The 25733-nt window shown below is 34.7% G+C and overlaps 1 protein-coding gene across 3 annotated transcripts in view; it reads right to left on the bottom strand.

Moving 5' to 3' along the window:
- RTN4 (reticulon 4) overlaps positions 1 to 25733 on the bottom strand; it is a 66665-nt gene that overhangs the window by 28268 nt on the left and 12664 nt on the right. The window contains exons 2-3 of one of the 3 annotated variants that reach the window (XM_079941579.1): positions 21369 to 21425; positions 18289 to 20685 (exon numbers count right to left, since the gene is read on the bottom strand). The exons of 1 other annotated variant lie outside the window; for it this stretch is intronic. In XM_079941579.1, the coding sequence (XP_079797705.1) occupies positions 18289 to 20685; positions 21369 to 21425 (2454 nt within the window). Of the gene's footprint in view, positions 1 to 4065; positions 4964 to 18288; positions 20686 to 21368; positions 21426 to 25733 lie in introns of those variants that run through there. One more of the 3 variants, XM_079941578.1, reaches the window with a different exon arrangement.

The following is a 25733-nucleotide window of genomic DNA, read 5'->3' as shown; positions in this document are numbered from 1 at the left end:
CCCCTTTCTCCTCTCTACCTGAATGTCAGTATAAGCGTACACCTTTACCCATATACTCAGTAACCTTTGAAAGAAATTGAAAGTGACTTAGCAAAAGTAAAGATAAGGGAGCCCTACAAGAACCTCTGCAAGAAGTATGCTCCAGAAATGGTCCAAAGTCAGTTTTTGTCTTGCCGTATAATCAAACTGAATTTTAATGCTAGAAACATTTCTGTCCCCATCCTACACAAACTCCTCTCAAAGGTCACCTACAGTATGTTAACTGCCAAATCCCAAAAACACTACTAATAATGGGTAGTGTTGTACATATTCCTAAAATTCAAAAGTCCACAATCATTTCTCAATCTTCACATTAAATGGCTTCTCTCTAGTATTTAACCATCCATTCCCTCTTGAAAAATCTCTCCCTCCCTAATATCAGGGAACCAGCCCTAACCTGCTGCTTTTACTGCTCCGACTATAACTTCCTGATCCCTCCTTGTGCTCCATGTCCCCACAATATAGGTTTTAGGCTCTCCTTCCTTAATCTTGTTCCTTTTTTTTTTTTTTTTTGCGGTACGCGGGCCTCTCACTGCTGTGGCCTCTCCCATTGCGGAGCACAGGCTCCGGACGCGCAGGCTCAGCGGCCGTGGCTCACGGGCCCAGCCGCTCCGCGGCATGTGGGATCTTCCCGCCCGGGGGCACGAACCCGTGTCCCCTGCATCGGCAGGCAGACTCTCAACCACTGCACCACCAGGGAAGCCCCTTCTGTTCTTTCTATGCAAATTTCCTCACAGTATTCATCTGTCTCACTTTGCATTCAATTCCCAATTCTGCATTCATCATTAAGCCTGTCATTTCTCTGAGCTTCAAATTTGAAGTTTCCAAAACAGAACTTTGCATCATTTCTACCTACTTTAGCTCTATTTCTACTGACACTAAAGCACTAGCATTGCCAAGGTTGCACTCTGACTGAAATTTCATGTTGTCCTTTGAGTCCCTCCCTCACCCTAGTCCCACAAATCTATGTCAAATATCAAGTATTCCTTTCTAAGTTTCTCAAACCTGCCACCTCCTTTTCATTCCTACTTCAGGCCAAGTTCAGGCACATCTGGGCACAAATACAGTCATCCTGTTCTGCCTCTAAGTTCTTCTCCAATTTATCTTATATAGCACCCCAAAGCAGTCTTTCAAACTTGCTGTCATTTTACCACTCCCTACTTTAAAACTTCCAAAGGCTCTTTATTTCCTTTATGATAAAATCCAAAAGTCAATATCTTCTGCAATCTGACCCAGGGTATCTTTTCATAAAACCAGAGAACATCAAAATTGGAATACTAGAAATCATGCAGAAGAGGAAACTGAAGACCAAAAACGGTAAGATTCTCACTCTGGCCAAAATCAAAACATATGAGAACAGAAACTTTAAAAACTAGGTTGGTGTTTCCTACATTTGCCTAATATTAACACAACCCTTTGTCAAGGTGCTTAACATATTGCCATGCCTTTCCCCTATAAATTCTGATGTGGTAGATCTGAATAGGGTCACAGGAATCATATAAAAATAAAGAAGCACTAGGTGATTCTCCTCTTCAGGGAAGTTTGAGGAAACCTGACCTAGATCTCACAAGTCTTCTACATTCTTTACTTATACCAATCTTATCTTTCAACTACTATCCTATAAATATTCTGTTCTACCCAGAAAGCTCTATTCACTGTCTAAATTACACCTTGTTTAGTGGTTAAATCATTCTCCCACCCCACCCAAACCCCCAAACCTACCCAATTCCTTCTATTTTAAGCTCTTGAAAATCTTTTGACTGTCTTAATCAATGCTTTCCATTTTAACCCCAATAATCAGGTACTTCATAGATTTCATTTATTGTAAGTATCCCACTAAGAACAATAGAAAATCCAAGATGAAAAATGTATAAAATATAAATTATTAATTTTGGTCTTAGCCTGCAAGATAAATGTCTTAAATACTAGTTAATAAGCTAAAAAAAGACTCTTTAAAACACGGAAATCAGAGTATCTCTCACTTCTTTATACCCTTACATGTTACCATAATCAGATATACCAACTGGATGTATTTCAACCATGGGACTTAAGGAGGGAACAAGGGTGGCAAAAGAGTAGAATAATATATGGGCTTAAGTTTGTTTTTTAATATACCTAGAAAGCTTAGACTCTTTCCTCTATCGCCACACTTTTCATAAAATGAGGAAAAACTCACTCCATGGCAGTTTCAGCTTCTCACGGATTTCCATTTAAGTCATAACCTCTAATCTGCAACGTTAAAATTAGCTGCTGATAAATACTAAAATATAACTTAAGCAATGAACCAGAACAATAGGTAAAGTTAGTCTTCCCAAGCAAAAAAGCCAAACACTAAAAAAATATCAGGCCATTCCACTTACATACAAAATGAGGCTCCCCAGAGACAGACATTCAAGCGTAAATTTGATTTTATACTTAGTACCTAAAAATAATCAAAATAAATGTCTGGTATAATAATATGGACTATACTGGAACTTAATTTCTCCAATCTCAAAATATTCCTAAATTAGTTTAGCAAATAAAGAACTTAAGATGCTATTAAATGGTCTAAGACTCCAATTATTAATACAGAGCCTTAATAGTTGATGAGTAGGCCCTGATGTGATTTTTTACCTATTTTTAAAGTCTGGATTTATTGTATTGTTATCACTACTATCAGTTTTACTTATGGAAAACTAATATAGCAATTTACTTTCCCTTTGTAATGCTAATGGTCAGAAAAGGATGAAGAAATAAAAATCCTTCTGTTCATTAAATTCACATGTAAAGAAACAATAAAGGTAAAACTCCAAAGCTATATTATTTTCTGTTAAGTGTTAACTGTAAGATCTTTCCAATGTCTCAATATGAACTCAATCTTAAGCTCACCTTTTCCCCACAATACTTCATTGAACCAATTTTTAAAAGGATGTTGTAAAGGTTCCTGTAATTAGCTACACATATTGCTTTTAGAAACATTATCACCAATCCTGCTAACAATTCTGCTATAGAAATTTTTTTTTTTAATTATAAAACTTGAATGTGGCCAGGAAAACAAATTGCTTGTGTGGAATGTCTAACTGGACTACTTAAAAATAGCTCTAATATGGGAACATATGTATATGTATAACTGATTCACTTTGTTATAAAGCAGAAACTAACACACCATTGTAAAGCAATTATACTCCAATAAAGATGTTAAAAAAATAGCTCTAATAATTTTTAAGACAATTTATTATAAAGGTCAGATACACAGCCCACCCACCTTCCCTTTTTCTTAAAATGGCACATTTAACCATCTACATAATAAAATACTTTAAAAATATTCATTACACTTACAAGCTTAAATTCTTACACAACCCCAATCCACTGAGACTTGAAAGGATCTGGGCTTTCAAGGGGGAGGAAAGGGGATCAAGATCACTGATTGGTTATTACAAGGACAAAGGTTAGTGACTTAAATATGGACACACATTTAAAACTACTGTGTATACATTTTAACCATTTTAAGATACACAAAATTATAATCTAATTAAAAGGTGACTGGTAATAACTTTAAAGGTTCAATAATATTTCCAAAGAAGAAAACAGGCTTACTGCAAACACAGGATCTTGCTATCTACAAAAACCTTTGGATAGAATTTCAACTACACCAAATCAGATTAAAAAAAAAAAATACTTAGTCACAGAAAATATGTCATTATGGAATACAAACATGGCTATGTAGATTTATCACACCAAAGTGACCAAATGAAATTATGTTAAAACTATATTGTTCACAACCTGCAAGATTAAAGAATAGAACCTAATCAACGATAGGACTGCAAAGACTAAATCAAATGCCAGTGAAGCAGAACAGCGTGACATTTTCTCATACATAACGAACCGCAAAAACACATTTGAAATAGCTGTTTTAATCCTTTACTCTTAAACCCTTCATAGGCTTCATTTTCAATCCAAAATATATCTAAATTGCAAAGCTTATTCATAGAAATATATATTACTGGTCACATTAAAAAATGAATAAAGATTAAAAAGCAGATATACCCTTGTCCTTCCAAGTTTTCTTCTGACCGTCCATCTCTTGTCACGATCTGCCCTACAGATGCAATTATCAATTATGCATACCAACAGAAAAGCTGTAACTGCAAAAATCTACCCCCTGAGACATGAAATATCCGTTTCCTCAACCGTATCTGCAGTCTCCTCTGCTGCACAACTGCAGCAGGACTGAAGTCACCTGACGCCTTCTGGGTGTGGAGCAGTCTGACGCAGTGCAATCTGTAACTAGGCTACTAATACTCAGGCACTACCGCCTTCCTCTATCTGTTTATTGTTCTTGTCTTTTGCTTGTTGCTCACACCAAATGGAGCTACTTTTGCAGGGGGAGGGGAAGGCCACCAAAAGAAAAGAAAGAAAAGAGGGTTGTTCTTCTGGCAGAGTAAACCACTGAATATATTTGAAATGCACTTAAAGCCATGTACAGTTTTTTATAATCTTATTTTGTTTTATTTTTATTTATTTATTTTTTGACAGATAGGGGAATTATGCTGCTGGTTTCCAGCTTCATTTAAAACTTTAAAATCAATGGTTACGTGATAAGATAAAAATGGACTGATCCAAAGAAGGGTAACAGCTTAAATTTCAAGCCTGGGAAATGCGAGTCTCTTCTTACTTTCTCTTAAATTATCAGCATTTTGCACCCTTATGAGGGTATGGCAGGAGAATCACAAAGTCAAATTATTAATGTTTACTGAATATTTTACTTAAATAGAAAAAATTTTTTACTTAATTTCAGCAATCTCATATTTCTCAGGTAATGCTATCTTTTCCTTCTTTTGCAACTACAGAAATCCAGAGACTTGCAAATATATACTTATTCTTAATTACCACCTGCTCCAAATCGATCTTTCAATAAATATCTATTAGACACCACTGCAGGTACTATTAATAGACTCTTTGCTTGAGGAGAAATATTCAGGTGCTAATTATACCACATTTGCTTTGAGAAAGTGACATAAGACCAAACTAAAATTTTACTGATAAAACAAATCTATATAAGAAATTTCTGAAATTTTTGTTCAACTTTATAAAATTGGCATTCGTTCCAGTGCAGAATATTACATCCTTACTAACGTCTCACAACTGTTTTAACTGATATTATCATTTGACTTAGCATTAAAGGCAACATATAATGACAAATCAGCGAAAATATTTTTAAATGTGAGATATGCTTAAGTATTATAAGATATGGAGCCTATGTACAAAACTACATACTTCAGAAGACTATATAGCTACATTGAAATAGGTATGATATTTTTTGGAACTTGCTGTAAAACTGTGTGGGCTGCAAAACCCTGCAAAATTCTTCAAATCAGAAGTGGCCTGAATATCAAGAACTCAGTTCTTTTCCTCCCTGCCTCTCTAACTCCAAACATAAATAAAGCAAAGCAATTTTTAAAGAGAGTCTAGTATTCTCAGCTCAGAAGTTAATATTTAACTTTAAACTTTATTCACTGAACCCTTGTATAATGTGATATTTGAGAACACTTGTCACCAAGTCATATCATAGCTGAAAATCTCTGGCCTCTTCATGCAATAGTTAGAAATCCCAAACTATTCATTAACTACATAATATTTTCAAAACAGTATTTTCTAATAATGAATCCCTTAAGACTGAAGGCCAATAAATACTTTAGCATTAGAATAACGCACTCAAAAACATCGCCCAAACACTGTTTTGAAGTCAGAGATTACTACACTAATAGTAGGGGGGAAAAAAGATTTCTTGAGAAAAAGGGTATTTACCATTCATTTTATTCACATCTTCCAGTACTTGACTTGGTGTAACAATTTTTAAAAATCATCTGAGAGAGCAAGAACATATAATAACACCCATTCATCTAAATGTTAAACATACTTAATAGCTCCCCTGGCAGATTAAGAGGTCAAAATAGGAGCCCTGAAATTAGACCTTACATAGTAATATCTAATTCTTTAGCTTTTATGATCTTTGCAATTTAGGCTATTAAGTTTACAGGGAAAACTAACTAAGATAAATCAATTTACATTTTGCCCGTTTCTTTCTTAGAAAGTTTTAAAACTAGAGTTGTTTTAAGTTTGGTAACCTAAGGAAAAAGTGCTTAAATTTGAAAATCTGATGAGACCAATCTGTTAAAAATGTAAAGCCACTGGGCGAGGCTTATTGTGATGACAGGATCAAATGAGTTTGTGTATGCAAAAGGCCTTAGGACAGTGCCTGATAAAAAGTGGCCCTATGTAAGTGCTAGCTATTTACTATTATTATGCTAAAATTTTTAACCAGTAAACCATAAGGAAACAAAGCCTGTAAATCATACCTAAGAAAGTGCCTATATTAAGCCATTCAATTCTAGGCAATAACCCAATACCCTCTTTAAAAAGAAGCACCCCACCACCACACACACACACACACACACACACACACACACACACACACACACACACACACACACACACACACACACACACACACACACACACACACTACTGTGCTTTGTTACTGTAGTTCTATTCTCCTCCAGCTGAGAAAAAATTTTATATGGGTAGATTACAGGTCCTATTCCATATTAAATCCCAAGATAACAGGCAAATAGAGAACATAAATCTGTTAAAAACTTATTTGTTTTCCTTCAAATATTTAACATTTTGTTTAAAAATGAAAAATTATTTCAAGGACAATTTTCAAATAGAGCAGATACCACATTGATTATTTGGGATAGAAACTTATTTTCCCTTAAAAGTAAAGGCTTCCAAAGGAGAGAAGCACAGAAGATTCCTTTATTTATAATACAAGCAAGTAAAAGTGCTGTCTGAATTCTAAGTCCTACTGCGTATTGTGCATGGGGGTAGGGAAGGGGGGAATTCTTCTCTTCCTAAACTCAAAATCAGCCTTACACTGAACTTTTGAAATCACCTGTTCTGAGTTCATGATTGGCAACTTCTCATTCCTCAATGTCCATAAACCCAGTACCTCCCCAAAGCATGACAAAAACCAATGACCAAAACCACCCCAAACACACCCCTAACTCCTTTCCAAACAGTACCCATGCTCTAAAATTACCTACACTCTCTACATTTCTCTTCTCTTCATATCTCAGATCAAAACTCTCATTTTCTTCGTGCACTTACCTCATTAGCAGGAAAATTATATGATTAAAATAAGTCCTACTAAAGAATAAAAAACTCCTTTCTCTATAACACTCTCATAAACGTGTGTGTGTGTGTGTGTGTGTGTGTGTGTGTGTGTGTGTGTGTGTGTGTGTGTGTGTGTGTGTGTGTGTGTGTGTGTGTGTGTGTCTTGTACCTAAGTGGCAGGATTTCCAACAGTAGAGGACTGTATTTTGGAATAGGCAACAATATGTAAACTCTAAGACCTCCCAGGCCAGCTCTCCCAAGATATTCCTCTTTTTCCATTTCTTTCCTTCCTCTAATTCTGAACCCCAGAAAAACTCAAGTTTTTGTTTTGCTTTGTTTGCTTTACAATGTTTAGAAATGAAGGCAAATAAGGTGAGAAAGAGGTGGTCATTTGGATTGAAAGTGCTACTCTCTAAACTGGGGGTTGCTTGTATGCAATTCTTGATCGCTAAAAAAATTATTTCTACTTTCCAGCAACAGATAACAGGACTTTTTAATAAAAAGAAAAAAATTACAGCTACACAGTAGTTTTAAACTTACTTCAAAATTTAATTATTCTGAACTATACAAAAGTATAAAACTAAACATATGTCCCATTACTGAAAGATATTAAATAATGCTGTTTAATACCATATGCTGTAACGTAATGCCCTCTATGGACTAAATTACAGCACTTCAGCACTAACTACTGAATTGAACCTTAAGACATGAACAAAGACTTTAGTCTAGAAAATGAATGACAAGTTAAAAAATAACCAAAATATAATGAGCATTTTAAGGTCTATAAACAATTCCATATAAGCTGATAAAAATACATACTAAAAATTATACAGAAAGAAACTGAAAGTGATACTATTCAATGAGAACTAAATAAATGTTGATTTCTTATATTATAATCTAAAATAAATACACAGATAATCCAAAAGATCCAAAGCATTTTTAAACCTGGAATTTAAAAATTTAATAGTCATTGGGTTTTGAACAGATCTTTTAAAACGTTTAAGTTTTCACTGAAGTACATGTTTGGGGGAATCTTTAAGGTCATTTCATAATGTTTATCATAGCATGATTCAAGCATTTGTTTGATTCAGTACGATGTGTCAAAATTCAAAATCCTTTTATAAAGTCATTTTCAAAGTCATTTGTTACTGTGAAGCAAATATCCACAACTCACTAAATTTCTCAGCCCAACTGAATTTCCATATGGTCAATTACAGAGCATTCCACAGACATCGTTTTCTATCTACAACACTAGATGGCACCAACACCCATAGTACCGTTGACTGTCCAACCCAAAGCATGCAACCTGGCTAAAACTGTTCTCAATTTTCTGGCTCTTCCTTAGGATTGTTGCCTGGTACTAGGGGACTATCAGAGTGTGATGGGGATAGGAAAACAACTCCAACACCAGAAAGGCATGTGGGATAAAATGATCTCTGACCAGAATTCAAAATCAATTTTGAACAGATCAGAATTAAACATAAAAATGAAACTATAAATTAGTAAATAAATTATAAATTTTCCCAGGTGAAAACTGAAAATATCCACCAAAATGCAAAGTAAAATAAAAATTATTTAGAAAACTAAGGGAAAACTGTAACATGACAAGGATTTGCATCCACTCTATATAAAGAACTCTCATAAAATCAGAAAGAGGCGATTCTAAATTTTAAAATGGGCAAAGAGTATGAACAGGCAATTCACAAAAGAAATACAAATAGCCAGTAAATATGTGGAACATGCTCACCTTCACTAATAATCGAAGATCGAAACAGCAAGATAACTACTTTAACCTATCAAACTGGTAAAGGTTTTTTTTTTTTTTTAAAAAAAAGACAGGTATACAATGTCTGGAAGGATACATGAGAAGTCTAGTAAATGACTCTAAGAAGGAGCACTAGGCAGCTTAGTTAAGACAGGAAGAAGACTTACTGTAATAGTACTTTTTGAATTTTGTATAATGTATAAGTCCTTAGCTATCAAAATTTTCTGATTAAAAAAACAATATTAATAAATAATACTAATTGTTGGTGATCAATAGAGAAATGGGTTGTTGTCTTACTCCATTAGAAGGGTAAAAATCAGTACAAGTTGTGACAAAAGATTAATCTGCAAAATATACAAAGAGATCATGCAGCTCAATATCAAAAAAAAAAACCCAATCAAAAAGTGGGCAGATCTAAATAGATATTTCTCCAAAGAAGATATACAGATTGCCAAAAAGCACATGAAAAGATGCTCAATGTCATTATTAGAGAAATGCAAATCAAAACTACAATGAGGTATTACCTCACACCAGTCAGAATAGCCATCATCAAAAAGTCTATAAACAAATGCTGGAGAGGGTGTGGAGAAAAGGGCACCCTCCTACACTGTTGGGGGGAATGTAAATTGATACAGCCACCACGGAGAACAATATGGAGGTTCCTTAAAAAACTAAATATAGAACTGCCATATGATCCAGCAATCTCACTCCTGGGCATATAACGGAGAAAACTAGTTTGAAAAGATACATGCACCCAAATGTTCATTGCAACACTATTTACAATAGCCAGGACGTGGAAGCAACCTAAATGTCCATCAACAGAGGAATGGATAAAGAAAGATGTGGTACATATATACAATGGAATATTACTCAGCCACAAAAGGAACAAAATTGTGCCATTTGTACAGACATGGATGGACCTAGAGACTGTCATACAAAGTGAAGTCAGAAAGAGAAAAACAAACATCATTAGCTTATATGTGGAATCTAGAAAAATGATACAGATGAACTTATTTGCAAAGCAGAAATAGAGACACAGACATAGAGAACAAACATAAGGATACTAAGGGGGAAGGGGGTGGGTGGGATGAATTGGGAGATCGGGATTGACAATATATACACTACTATGTAAAAAATAGATAACTAATGAGAACCTACTGTATAGCACAGGGAACTCTACTCAGTGCTCTGTGGTGACCTAAATGGGAAGGAAATCCAAAAAAGAGGGGATATATGTATACGTATAGGTGATTCACTTTGCTGTACAGCAGAAACTAACACAACGTTGTAAAGCAACTATATTCCAATAAAAAATTTTTTAAATTAGTACAAGTTTTCTGATAGCCAATTTTTGTCAAAACGCTTAAAAATGTACATACCCATTTCCAAGGGTTTTATTTCTAGTAATTTATGGAAAAGAGTAATTTGGAGATATGTACAACATATTTAAACATAAAGAGGTTAATAATAGCATTATTTATAAATTTAAAAAACTGGAGACAATCTAAGGATCGTAGAGAACTGATTAAATTATAATATATCCAATACCAAGGAACACTAAACATTAAATAATCACACAGCAGAAAAATAAAGACATGGAAATTTTGGCATTATGCAATATAATATATTGCTGAATTTTGTAAAGCAATAAACAATATATAACGTATGATCCCAGTTTGGAAAAACACCTTTTTTCACTGCATTCATACAGTATCCATATGCATAGAAATAGACTAGAAGAATATATTCTAAAATATTAGCAATGATTATGTCTGGGCAATACAATTACAATTTTTTTGTCATCTAAATGCTTTTCTCTACTTCTCAAATTTGTACAATTAGCATATATTACTTCAGATTGCTTCATGTACTGCTACCCTGACTTCACTGACAGTTAGCAGGTCCCTGAGAGAAATTCTGACTACTAAATTTAACTGACGCTCAAACAGATTAAAACATCTGCCCAGGGTCATACAGCTAAAAAAGTAATCCAGTAAAAAAGCCAGGATTAGATCTTAGGTGTGTAAGATGCCCAAGATGAAGTTCTTTCAACCATATTATATGTAGCAGTATCTATCTTTTATAAAGGTTCATATTTCATATTTATTTTCAATCTGTATTGGACCCACAGTAAGCACTAAATAAATCCACACTAATTTGACAATGTCAAACATTTGAGTAAATATAATCATTTCCTTATTAATAAGTCAGTTTCTAATTTAGCTACACTTATATTTACTCAAAGCCTTCCAGTTAAAGATAATTCTACTCAATGTGTTAGATTAAACATTTTCATTTTTCAGGGTACTTAAATTTCTACTTTCATCAGATTAACTGCTCACTGTCCTAATCAAAACCCAACTAATAATATTCAAGAAGCATCCTATATATGCTCACTAAAAATGTATTTTAACAAAATACTTAATATCTATAATGCTTTACTGAGAAAGCCCAAAAGCTATACAATCAATTTTTAAAATTAATATAAGAAAAATGTTTTAAGTTATAAACATCATCAAAAGAAAGTTCTTATTCATGAACACATTTAAGAAGTATCTATAAATTGGCAAAGGATAATTTTTAATTCTTTACCTAGATAAATGGGCCATTTTTCAGCGAGTTCTTTATTATGGCAATACTATTTGGTTATTCCTGGAAAGCACATACTTTAAGTGTAATGAATAATTAACATCTGGTTGGTTTACACTTCACTCACCAAGTTACAACAGGTCAGCAAAACACAATCTATACTATGATTATGAACTTAAAATGTTCTGTGCACTAGTGGCAAACCAAGCAACCAACAAACATGTATTAAGCAATCACTATCATTAAGTCAAGATCTCAGTGGTTTCAATGGGAGACATTAGCACCTTTCTTCACCAATGACCCACCAACAACAAAGACAGCAGCGGTCCAGCTGAATAACAATAGGGTTATTCAGTCTCCACATGGAAGCAACAGAAGGTTACCCTCATTCTAATATCCCTACTTATAGAAGACCACATGAGAAAATGTACACAGTAACCAATGTTCCTGACATTTTTAAAAATGCCTTGCATTGGTTAATGCCCCCAACACAATAGGTATGTAATAAAAGCAGCAGCACCCTGGTCATCTGCTATTTAGGACAATAACTGCTTGCTCCAAAACTGTGAAGGGGACAAAACCTAGGTCTCATCCCAGTTCTTCACTTGTCGGAAAAAATATCTCCTTTGTGGAATCGGATAAGAACTAATATAAATAAGAAAGTTAGTCAACTAATCTATGACAAAGGAGGCAAGAATATACAGAAAAGACAGTCTCCTCAATAAGTGGTGCTGGGAAAACTGGACAGCTACATGTAAAAGAATAAAATGAGAACACTCTCTAACACCATACACAAAAATAAACCCAAGATGGATTAAAGACCTAAATGTGAGGCCAGAAACTATAAAACTCTTAGAGGAAAACAGGCAGAACACTCTCTGACATAAATCGCAGCAACATCTTTTTTGATCCACCTCCTAATGAAAATAAAAACAAAAATAAACAAATGGAACCTAATGAAACTTAAAGGCTTTTGCACAGCAAAGGAAACCATAAACAAAACAAAAAGACACCCCATAGAATGGGAGAAAATATTTGCAAACAAACCAACCAACAAAGGATTAATCTCCAAAATATATAAACAGCTTATGCAGCTCAACATCAAAAAAACAACCACCACAATCAAAAATGGGTGGAAGATCTAAATAGACATTTCTCCAAAGAAGACATACAGATGGCAAAAAGCACATGAAAAGATGATCAACAACACTAATTATTAAAGAAATGTAAATCAGAACTACAATGAGGTATCACATCACACCAGTAAGAATGGCCATCATCAAAAAAACTACAAACAATAAATGCTGGGGAGGGTGTGGAGAAAAGGGAACCCTCCTACACTGTTGGTGGGAAAGTAAACTGGTACAACCATTATGGAGAACAATATGTAGGTTCCTTAAAAAAATACATATAGAACTAACATATGATCCAGCAATCCCACTCCTGGGCATATAACCGGAGAAAACTGTAATTCAGAAAGACACATGCACCCCCAACGTTCATTGCAGCACCATTTACAATAGCCATACATGGAAGCAACCTAAATGTCCATCGACAGAGGAGTGGATAAACAAGATGCGGCACACATATACAATGGAATATTACTCAGCCATAAAAAAGGATGAAATAATGCCATTTGCAGAAACATGGATGGACCCAGAGATTATCATACTGAGTGAAGTCAGACAGAGAAAGACAAATATCATATATCGCTTATATGTGATCTAACCAAAATAAAATGGTACAAATTATTTACAAAACAGAAATAGAGTCACAGACGTAGAAAACAAACTTATGGTTACCAGAGTGTAACAGGGGGGGATAAATTGAGAGATTGGGACTGACATATACACACTACTATACGTAAAATAGATAACTAATAAGGACCTACTGTATAGCACAGGGAATTCTACTCAGTACTCTGCAGTGACCCATATGGGAAAAGAATCTAAAAAAGAATGGATATATGTGTAACTGATTCACTTTGCTGTACACCTGAAACTAACACAACATTGTAAATCAACTATACTCCAATAAAAATTTTTTTAAAAAAGTAAGTTAGCCCAATGTCTGGAACACAATAGAAGCTCAAAAGTACTGTGCTTACTACATAATATGCAACCTCGGTAAAGTTTCGTAACATCCCTAGATTTAGGTTTTGTCATCCATGAAATGATTCCTTCTTTCAGATTATGGTGAAGACTAAATGAGATGACTATGTGAAAATGCTTGGTGCTTAAAAGATTTCCCATAAATGGTAGTCTCCCCTTTCTAGGTAAAATGCAAAGAATTCAGGTTCTTTTCTCAGCCTTTCAAAATTCTTAATTTAAAAATGTCCTAGAGAGAAAGAAAACCTAAAACTGAAAGCAAACTGAAACAAATCTAAGTTTATTTCAAATGAGTATTATAACCACACTGAAGATGGGGGGAAGGTAGAAGGAAAAGGGAAAATAAAACTAATCCGAGTAACCTGGGCAGGGTTGAGGGAGGTGGATTTGAAAAATAAACCTGAACCCTTTATTATGTTTATTATAATGATATTATAAAACATTCTAAAACTATTTTAGATGTACTCAAGGATTAAACAAATTAATAAATGTATTGGTAGTGTTAGAAGCCAGGTTCTCACTATAGAAGGAACATACAAATGTGAAATGGGGGAAGAAAGAAATAGTCCTCTGGGAATGTTTTGGATTTGGAAGTATCTATGTAAACACATGATTTCATAAATATGTGTATGTTTATTTGTATGTATGTATACAAGTATTTCCTACCTCGGTCCACTGGAAGGGCTAAAATGGAAAGACCCCACAGGAGCAAAGTACAATTAGCATCCAGCTCTTGATCACTGAAAGGAATCAAGGATCCTTGGAGAAACTGCTGACTTCAGGGCTGGGACAGAGTGGGCAAAAGATGAGCCTACAACATTTCGTTATGCTAGAAAGTAAGAAGTGCTTCCCTCTCCACTCAAAAAAAAAAAAAAAGGACAGCTGCATGTCCTTGAGCCAATTTGAAGGGGAGCCCTCCAAATCTGTGACCATTGACAACCAAAATAAGTACAGCAATGAATTATGAACATTGGGGGGAAAAGAGAAATTCATGAATCCATACTGATAATTAAATAATTAATGGAAAAGGAGAGCTCTTGCTAAGAGTAGAATGCCAGGGTTGATTGATAAACGTGGAGGAAGTATTAGAAAAATCATCTTTTGCAAACTTAATGGTAAAGAATAAATCAATCAAGAACCATCAATAGATACTAAATCTAGGGAGGGAATTTTGATGGAGGGCAGGATATTTACATGGTCTTGAAGTGTCACCCATCAGACTGCTTATTAGTTGTCAGGAAGGAAGAAAGATAGTAATTATACAATAAGGAAATCAGGAACCACCTTGACCAGATGGTGTAAATTAAACCTCATCAATGAGGGACTGATGAATAGTAGGTACCTCCAGATTGCTATGAGAGGGGCACTACATTATCTTCATTTTGGCCATGAATCCACAAACTTAATCTAATCACTAAGAAACATTAGACAAAACGCAAAACAAAGAACTTTCTATTAAAGGAAGAAGGGAAAGGGCCTGTGTTCTTTAAATATGTTACAATCGTAAGAGATAAAGACTGGAAATGTCCCAGATTAAAGGAGCCAAAGGTAACATAACTAAATGCAAAACCTGGCACTAGACTGGACCTTGTAGTACAGGACACTACAAAGAACATTATTAGGTCAACTAACACAACTAGAATATGGATGGTAGATTAGAAAAAAGTATTGAATGAATGTAAAATTTAGAAAGTTAATAACTGTACTGAGGTTATGTAAGAGAATATCCCTTTTTAAACTATTTAGGGGTAAAACAGAACGTATATAACTTAGTCTCAAATGGTTCAGGAAAAAAAGGATATACTGTATCTATGTATCCATTGTCTAGTTATCTATAAAAAGAGAGATCATAAATAATAATGTAAATGGAGAAATGTTAGTAGGTAAATTTAGATGAAGAGTATAAGACATTCTTTGTACTACTTTTATTTTTGCAATTGTTTTTAAGTTTGAACTTATTTCCAAATGAAAGTTAATTTTAAAAAAGCAATCATCCTTTTTTTAAAAGAAACTCTCTAAATGAGACCATAAGTTTAAAAAAAATTCTGCTTAATTCCAGTCAGAGAAAAATTTAGCATCCAATGTATCATAAACCCTCCTTTAGCATAGATTGGAGGGTTCTGAATAAACCTGAATGTTTCTTTTCACTGAGTCACCCATGGCCAGTCTCAAATCCATCTATGTCCCTAGCTTCAAGTGAATAGCTTGAATAGCTTCAGTTTCTACATACTGACCATAATACCCACACATACCCACCTGCCCCAAAAATACCAAAACAGGATCTGGAAAACTTTTATTATATTTATATAAATGAACAGGTCTATGTGTTTACTCACGTTTGCTAACTGTAGCTTTTATAAAAGCATCTCTTTGTGAAGCCATTCCTAATATTCCAAGGTAGAGACAGCCTCTCTATGCCCTTAGTATTTGTTGATGATCTTCCACTTCCAATCATACACTTATATCCCTAAACTGTCATTCTATGCCAAACTGGGACTTCCATGCATCATCTGAGAAAAAGATTTCAGCTGTCATCTGGTAGTGCTCCCTATCAGTTAACTATTCTTTTCAGTAGTTTCACTATCTGGGTCTGTATTTAGTAGTATAAATTTAAGCAATTATTAGAATATTGTAATTATACATTTATATTTAAAATGAGTGGAAAGTGAAAAATTAAAGTGCCAGTGATAATATATTTTAAACAAAAATGGAAACCATCAGGGTACTGAAAGCATAAATCTTTAGCCACAAATTTTTTTAAAAGTAAATAAAAACATATATGAAACGCTGAGCCTCTAAATAATGACGTACAGTGAAAGGAAAAACAGAATGAATGTTCATAATTATGAACTGAGAAAAACCAGTATTTACATTTCATTGTTAAGAATACAGTTTGACAGAATTCCCTGGTGGTCCAGTAGTTAGACCTCGGTGCTTTCACTGCTGTGACCTGGGTTCAATCCCTGGTTGGGGAACTAAGCTCCCACAAACCACATGGCGTGGTCAAAAAAAAAAAAAAAAGAATACAGTTTGATAAAATACCCTTATTAAGGGAGAAGACTAGTATTCATTTTTCTCACAACAAATTTTATCCAAAACTATCAATAAGGCATCAATGTCTGCATCAATAATACCTTGCTCATCTCCCTTACAAAATCAGCCTTTCTTCCCAAAATTAAAATTGAATTCTGCCTACAAATGTCATTTTAAGAAAACAAGGGAAACAAACTGGAGATAATAAATTATCTGAGCAAGTTTTATTTATTATTTAATACTTATCAATACTTTCAGGTTTAAATAAGAATAAGAATCAGAATTACTGAATTTGATTCAGTAATAAGAATCAGAAAATTTTTTTAAAACACCTAAATACATCATAATCAAGGATGTAGAAAATCGTTAACCATCTGAGAATAGGGATTACCATTATAACACCTTCCCTCCCTTCTGACAAATTCTCAATCCTTATCTTAACTGAGCTCTCTAGTATTTGATAATGTTGATCAATTCCTCCAACTTTAAATCTTCCTCTTCCCTCGGCTCCCCCTAGTTGATGTCTGTGGCTTTAATTACAATCTCTGAGCCCATGGTAAATACAAACATACGGTCAAGGTCTCTCTCAAGAGCTTCATGTTTAATACCCATCATTCTTGGATGTCTCATAGGTACCTTAATTACAATATATTCAAAACTGAGTTTTTTATTTTCTTCCACTTTATTTTCTCATGTTTCCTAACTCAGTTTCTCATACTGCCATGTATCTGCACATACAAGAAACCCAGGTTTCCTAGAGTAAGCTTTAACTCCTCCCCTTAACCTTCAGGTCCAATTCCAATCAAACACTAAGTACTATGTCTCCATGCTCATCCCATTGCCTTACGTTCATAATTTCCTCTTTCTTCAATTACAGCAACTCTAAACTGGTCTCTGCCACCAGTACTACCTATCTCCAATGCATTAGTATATTCAGTAAATACACAGTAATCATCTAAATTAGAATGCTAAATAAAAAACACATGTACAAATCACTTTACACAAATCAGATATGTGGGAAGTGTAGAGTCAAAAGAAAAAAATGAGAATTAGTACTTTTCAGGAGAATTAAAAATAGCATACCTCAATTTATACTTTTCAACAAAACGTCTAATACTCAATATGCTTAACTTTATACCTTTTACTGGAAATTATTGCATAATATTGAAAGATCAGAAACAGGTAACAGAAATGTTCTTTCGTCAAAATTTTTAAATGAAGATATTTCTGGGAAAACAAAAGTAAACACATCTGAAAATATTTTGTTTTAATACCTCTTGCTCTTCATGCTATCAGGAAACACTAAAGCAAAAGAAGGGAACAGACACTGAAGCCAATTCTAAAAAAAGTTTTTTCTAGTTCCATGGTGCATAAAAATGACCAACAAATAATTGTGTGGAAAAGCTAAGAGCAAGGGTGCGCGATCAGTGCAAGAGGGCTAGAAAAAGCACTAAAATCTTAAACTGAGACAGTAAAAAGAATTCTTATCAATGTGATATATCAGACACTATAAATGTAACATACTACACAAAATGTAGTGGAATGTTCCATAGGTCAAAAGGTGGCAAGAAAGCACAAAATAAGGTACGGATTGATTACCTGAAGTTTTACTCAGCTCTGCTGAAAACATAGCAGATGGTGGTCTGTACTCTTTTTCTGTACCAGAAGGAAGTTTTTTCTCAGCTTCTTGCACAAGAACTTTGGGTTTAACTATACTGCCTATCCCTGTTTGAGCATCCAAAGCAGAAACATCTGGAGGCAGTAAGGGCACCTTTGAAATATCAGCCCTATCTTTGGAGAATTCATCTGGGACATGAACTTTTTCTTCATCTTTAGGCTGTACACTCTTGACAGAAACTTCATGGGGTAATTCTGAGCAAGGCAACGACCCAGCTCCATCCTGGACACTAGCAACTTCACTTTTGTAGGATATTTCTAGGTCACTGTATTCCCTGGCTAATGTAGGAGAAGAATCTGTTTTAGAACTGACAAATGTAGGGAACTCATCTATAATCTCAATTGGAGATGAATCTGAAAATGTTTCACTCTCTCTTATTTTTGCTTCCTTAGCAATGTATAAGCCATCATTTGAATAAACTGCAGTGTTGAGCTCCTCCATCTGCAAAGGAATTTTCTCCTTTTGGATCAATGTTGAAACTTCATTAGATGATAAGGTATCTTTTGTGGTACCTAAATTGGGCTGAAAAGATTCCAAATACGGCTTTCCCCCCTCAGGTGGTGGTGAAGCACTAAGTTTTTCCTTATTTTCATGTTCTATCATTGATTCAGATGAAGTTTCAATGAGATTTTCTTTTACAAGTATCACAGCTTCATCTTGTTTTTGTGGAACTTCAGGAATTGAATCATCACTAAATAAGTCAACTGGTTCAGAATCAGGTGAGGAATCTTCAACTAGCTCAGAATGAGTGGGCACCAGCTGTGCAACTTTTGCTATTTCTGAATAACTAGAGAAATCTGGAGTTGGTTCAGTAGAGAGCTTTGTTTCTTTAATTAAATCACATGCAATAGATATATAAGGAGCTTCTGTTTCTTGAACAGCTACACTAATACTTTCAGCCTCTTTAATTTCTTCATTCATTCCTGATACTTTTTTTAGTGATACATTCATGGCCTCTTCATATGGTGGGGGATTTTCAGGCTCAAGTTTTATGCTTTCATAATTAACCGAAGGAGGAGCTTCTAATGGTGATGAACTGAGCTGCACTGCAGAAGCACCAGCACTAGGAACTATAGAATTTAATGGTGCTTCCATGACAATGTCAGGCAAAACTGGTGAAGGAGTAGCTTCAGATTCTTCAAAGGATGGGCAAAGCTGTGCTACAGGGTAAAGTGACTCCTGCATAGCTTCTGAAGTTTGAACCAAGTCCATTTTTGTTTCAAAAGCAATTTTTGTACCTGTAGCTTCACTCAATTCACTTTCACATGCTTCCTGTACTAAATCTGGGGTTAGACCTTCATGCATGTTTGCCACTACTTCCTCAGTCACCTCTGATAAATGATCTGTTGTGTCATAATCTGTTTTAGAATCCTGTGTTGCCACAAGGAAAGGGTTTGATGTTTTGGCACTAGCATTCTTCTCTGTTACAATTTGGGCCTTTTTTTCTTCTATTTTTTTTTCATCTGTCTTATTTTCTGAAGTATGATCTTCCAACAAGGGAAAAATGTTTGCTGAAGGGTTAAAGGGAGCACATGTGATATATGCTCCTGAACCATCTTTTATAGCTTCTGGTGTACTAGGAAATGAAGTATCATCATTACTACTTTCACTATCTTTTTCACGATTTGTTTGTTCAAGGCTATCTGAAAAACGTTCCGTATCCACTTTACCTTCCAATTTGCTCTCTATATTACCTCCAGCAGCCAAAACATCACTATCTTGCTTATAAGTATCTTTTACTTCCCATACTTGCTCAAATGGTTTGAAGTCTGCATATTCCTCCCTCATAGGAGCTTCTGCTACAATTCCCTTTTCATTAAAACTGTCTTTTGTTTTTTCTGGAGACATAACTCTACCCTCTTCTTTAACTGATTTGCTAAGGACTATCGGTAACTCTTGCTGAGTACGAAGGATGTTATTACTAACTAAGTCCTCTTCTTCATCTTTATTCTTCACAATTATTTCTTCCCTAGGATTTGCTACTGTTATGGCAGATTCTGCTCTTGGAGAGCCACTGAATGATGATCCCATTTCTGAGTATTCCAATTCTGAAAACTCTGGTAAATCTCTGTCTACAAATGGTTTTTTTGCCTTCTCTGAGAATTCTTTAGAAGCTTCATCTGAAATTTCTCGAAGTGTTCCTTCGGTAGGTAGTACTGCTGGTAAATTACCAAGGTATTCATGTTCTTTAAAAGAAGCAGCTGAGAGAGGAGCTAAAGAAGGAAGAGAAGCAGCAGTTTCAAGCAGGACAGATGGAAAATCCTCTTGACCAGCAGAAACAGTGTTACCTGGCTGCTCCTTCAAATCCATAATTTTTTCTGTGACCATGGACAGAAAGGAAAGTTAGAGAATGCCAGCGTTCTCAGATTTAATGCAAGTTTTATGACAGATTCAAAAATACTGTTAGTAAAGACTGTTAACTAAAATGCTAATAACATTTAGTTAATAAATAATAATCAAGTAGACTGAATCATAATTGAAAAATTAAAGCTACTGTCAAAAAACATGTGCATGGCTACAGAGGCTATTATATACTATGCAAAGACATCAAGTCTTTGAGAAAAACCTCACGTACAATTAACTGAGAAAAGCTACTTCTAACTAGTCTCAGAGGAAGAAATGAGGATTTGAGAAGAGAGTTTGACAGCATAAGAAAGAAAGGGCACTGGATAATTAACTGTCATAGGCTGACATTCTTTTCTATGAAAGCCTGTCAGCTATAAGCAAATAAACTGTATTTGGAAAAAATGACTAGTCAATATATAAACATAAATCAAGGGGCCAAGAATTCCTTACACATTTCCAATTATTAATCAGGTTTCTGCCCATTTCTCTCTTGGACACTGCATATAAAATGCAAATTTCAACTTGGTCAGTAGATAAACATTCTTGGAACCATGCTTATTTTTAGTAAATTCAAACTACTAAGCATAGAGTGAACATAACTAAAGAATTAAAGTTAGAATACACAGAGGATAAAAGGCTAGCAGAAAGAACTTGCCTGCAGAGGAGTGTATCACAGGCTCAGATGCAGCAGGAAGAGCAAAAAGTGTCTCATCTGAAAAACAAATAGAATATAACCTCAGCAGAAATAAAGACAGAGTTGGAAAGAGACTAAAGAGGAACAAGCAAGGGGTTCAGTTTGTAATGAGTTAACACAAAACTTTATCTACAGAGAAAAAGCCATGATGGAAAGGAAAAAGTAGTACCATTAACCCAGATTAAATTATAATATATATTATAAAATTGATTAAATGATACCTATAGAACCTATCATTTTTCAAGAGGCAAAAACATGTTTATGTTAAAGAAACTGCATGAACCAAAGTGGCTTGAATATACTAATCTTCTTATCTTTTTTTATTGGTATATGTTCAATTTAGAACACTTTCAGAAAATCATGCATATTCTCTACTTGTTATTCTAAGTGATTTGCATGATGCAAGAACTCATTTTACTCTTTACAACTCTAATGTTACAAGTGTTGCTGTTAATATCTCATTTAACAGATTAAAAAAAAAAGAGTGATAGACAAGTAACTCACTCAATAGATTAAGTAGTGAGACTCAGACAATTCAACTCCAGAGCTCACTTTCTTAACCAATATATGCTGTATGTTATAAATTGAATGTTTGTGTTTCCCCTAAAATTCATTATGTTCAAGCCCTAAGGTTCAATGTGTTGTGTTTGGAGATGGGGCCTTTCGGAAGTAATTAGGAATATATGAGGTCATGAGGGTGGGACCATGGTCACAGGAAGAGGTCACGTGAGCACACAGAAGGCAGCAACCTATAAGCCAAGAAAAGAGGCCTCAGAATGAAACCTAACTTGCCCACATTTTGATCTTAGACTTCCCAGCCTTCAGAACTGTAAGAAATAAATTTCTGTTGTTTAAGCCACCTAGTCTATGGTATTTTGGTATAGAAGCCCAAGTCAACTAATACACTATATACTGGTATATTAACCTTGTACAATGTCATTTTATACCTGCAGTTGGGAGATCTTGAGCTAAAGATCTTCTGTGGTTTATACTAGAGAAAGGGCTCTAGCAAAAGACAATGTGAAACAGTCTGAGAGATGACAGGAGGTATTCCTTTAGTGTAGAGGACCTAATAAATTTGGACACTTCTATCTGGAAGAACAAGCTAGACAAGGCTGATTAATAGAAAAAAAAAAAGAAATCACAGATGTGGCTATCATGAACATGGAACTTGTCTTCCAAGAGTATTCCTTTTGATGAGTAGGAGAGTTAAATTCATAATGTCACATAAATTTTAAATTCATACTAGGTATGATGTCATATCTAAAGGATTCTTAGATGGGGTAGAGAGGGGAAATCCATTTAAAAGAGTCTCCTATAACCTAGAACAACAGGTTGAATGGGCCACTCATCCAAACCAGTAAGACACACTGCCTTATGAGATTTTATAAAATGTACACATATGTGTACACACTTTTTAAAGATGACTTGTTATGTAATCTTAGTTAAATTACACAGTTCTCGTTTGTAAAATGACAATTTGAAAATTCCTTTCAGCTAAAATAATGAATTATAATGATGTACAAACGGAGATTTGGGGGTCAAAGAGCAGAACCAAATAATTACACAGCTGCTCCACCCAAATAAAAGGAAGCAAATTCTTAACTAAATGGTTGTCTTTTTCATCTAGACAATATAGTTAAAAGCCAACTAATTTAGAGACAGTTTACTTGTAAAGTGAACTAGAAACATGTTAAAATCAGAGGGAAACCAAACTATATCTAAAACTGTGCCAAAATTTTGAAGTATTTTTTAAAAATATATCCTTATGCGTATCTAATACCAGAATATCTCTTATAATAAAAACTATATTCTGACACTTGGCCAAGTGAGAAAGTTTATAAATTGGTAGTTGAAATATTCACAAATTTCCAAAAAAAAAATAAATCCTCATTTTGTAAAATGAGACTCAATCCAAAATTAGCCACAAAACAAGTATTCCATTTCTAAAAGCACTTAGAAAAAAATCCAGAAGAGGTCATTACCATTTTGCCTTCAAGAAGAAGAGAGTTGCTCAGGGACTCCTACTAAGGCCCATCATGAATCATGGGATCAAACTGCCTGGGTCCAAACCCCAGATCCATCACATATTACACAATATAAATGTGTAACCCTGAGAAAGTTACTACTTAGCCTTTCTGTGCTTCATTTCCTCATTTGCCAAATAAGAGTAACTACCTCAAAATGTTGTGAGGGAGGGAAGGGGAAAAAAGAAACAATTTGTCCTAAGTCACAGAGCTAGGAGGCCAGAGAGCCAGGATTTGAATAGGTCTAACTCCCAAGTTCATGTGCTGTATCCTATGCACGAGTGCAATAATAAATTACGTATTCCAACTTTATCAGCCCCATAAATTTGAGCTCCTGAAACAAGAAAAACAGTCACCCAGCAAATACCCTGTAATTATCCAAAATATTTGACTGATTGTTTGCTTTTACTTCACCATATAACAACATTTATAGAGATGTTAACGATGGCCAGGCACATTGATTTCACATGGTCTTTTTTTTTTTTTTTTTGCTGTATGCGGGCCTCTCACTGGTGTGGCCTCTCTCGTTGCGGAGGCTCCGGACGCGCAGGCTCAGCGGCCACGGCTCACTAGCCTAGCCGCTCCGCGGCATGTGGGATCTTCCCGGACCGGGGCACGAACCCGTGTCCCCTGCAACGGCAGGCAGACTCTCAACCACTGCGCCAGCAGGGAAGCCCCACATGGTCTTTTAATACTCAAAACCACCCTGTAAAATAGGTACTACTGTTATCTTGATTTCACAGATGAGGAAACAGGGGCATAAAAAGGCTAAGTAACTTCCCCAGAGTCACAAAACTAAAAAAAGTGATGGATCTGAGACTGAATCCATAGTTTACCAGTCCATGCTCTTTCTTTTAACTGCTCTGCAGTACTTCTTTTCTAGACTTTACTATATAAATTTAGAATTTGAAAATGACTAATAAAATTAACGATGTCAAAAGAAAATTTTGATCAACAATACTTATATATCACAAAAGCTACCAAATTCTAAGGCTAAAACACCTAAAAATTATCTATTTCCTGTTCTGAAAAAGAATTACTGATTTTCATCTTCCTTTTTCTGCAAGACCCTCACTTTCACAAGTGAATAAACTATTTTATAATAAGGGATGCTATATTAAGTAAAAAATAAAATGTTCTGAATTACTGAGATATGTTACACATACACTTACATTACTGGGCTTACAAAAACGGTAAACAACTCCCCTTCTTCTATGATCTACTCATAATGCCAAATTCTAACTACTGAATGAAATTAAAACCTTAATCATCAATCTCATTTGTACTATTTGAACAGCCAGAAGAAACAATAAATATTAAGGACTTAATTATATATATCCACACTAAGTAAAAACATAATGTCATATTACAAAAAAAAAAACAAGTTTTCACTAAATAGGCAAAAGGGAAGCCAGAACTCTATTACGTCTCTCCTCTACAGCCATCAAAAAGGACAAGTCTATACATTTTTCTTGCTCGAAAACATTTAAAAGCTCCCAGTTACATACTGAATTACACCAAAAATTCTTAGTTAGATATATAAGGCCCTGCACTATATGGCCCCAATTTAACTGTCTAAGCTTATCTCAACATCTCCTTACATGTCATCTATGCTAACAAAATAAACTTCTTCCTAACCAAACCCATGCTTCCCCCTCTTGCATATGAATGCTGACATCCACTAATGCTCAAATTCACCATATTCAGCCTCACTAACTCTCTCTGTAAAACCTACTCATTCTTACCTTATTTTTGTTAATCTTCTACATTTCCAGGTACCTAAGCTCAGAGAATAAAGCAACTTATTGAAAGTCACATAGCTTAGTTAATGACAAAGCTAGAAAATAATTTAAACTATAATCATATATATATATTTATTTCCTTATTACCCTCAGTAAAATGAATAGAATCACTGAACTGCTTATAATGACAGTATGAAAGACTTCCAAATGATCTATTCCTCATGTTGGCCCTAATGCTAGATTCTTTTCCTTACCTAAGCCTAAAACTAGAATATAAGTTTCGATTAACTGCCTCAGGGCTACAAACTGTGAACGCTAATTACTTCCACCACACAAGAATCAGTTGCAAAATTAAAGTTCACTGGAGAAATTTTTTTTTTTTTTAGTAAATCACTTTTCAAGAAAGTAAAAATGGCATTATCAGTTTTGAATTTATTACTGGTCAATTCAAAAAATATATATATGCTATCACAATCTCACCAATGTCCACACACTCTTATACTGAGTATTTTCCTTGACACGTTCATTTCAAAACCTGTTTATCAACCAAAAGTATA

The sequence above is a fragment of the Stenella coeruleoalba genome (assembly GCF_951394435.1).
Source record: "Stenella coeruleoalba genome assembly, chromosome: 13".
Lineage (NCBI taxonomy): Eukaryota > Metazoa > Chordata > Mammalia > Artiodactyla > Delphinidae > Stenella > Stenella coeruleoalba.
The sequence above is the reverse complement of the archived record's forward strand: the minus strand, read 5'-3'. Positions and strand labels throughout refer to the sequence as shown.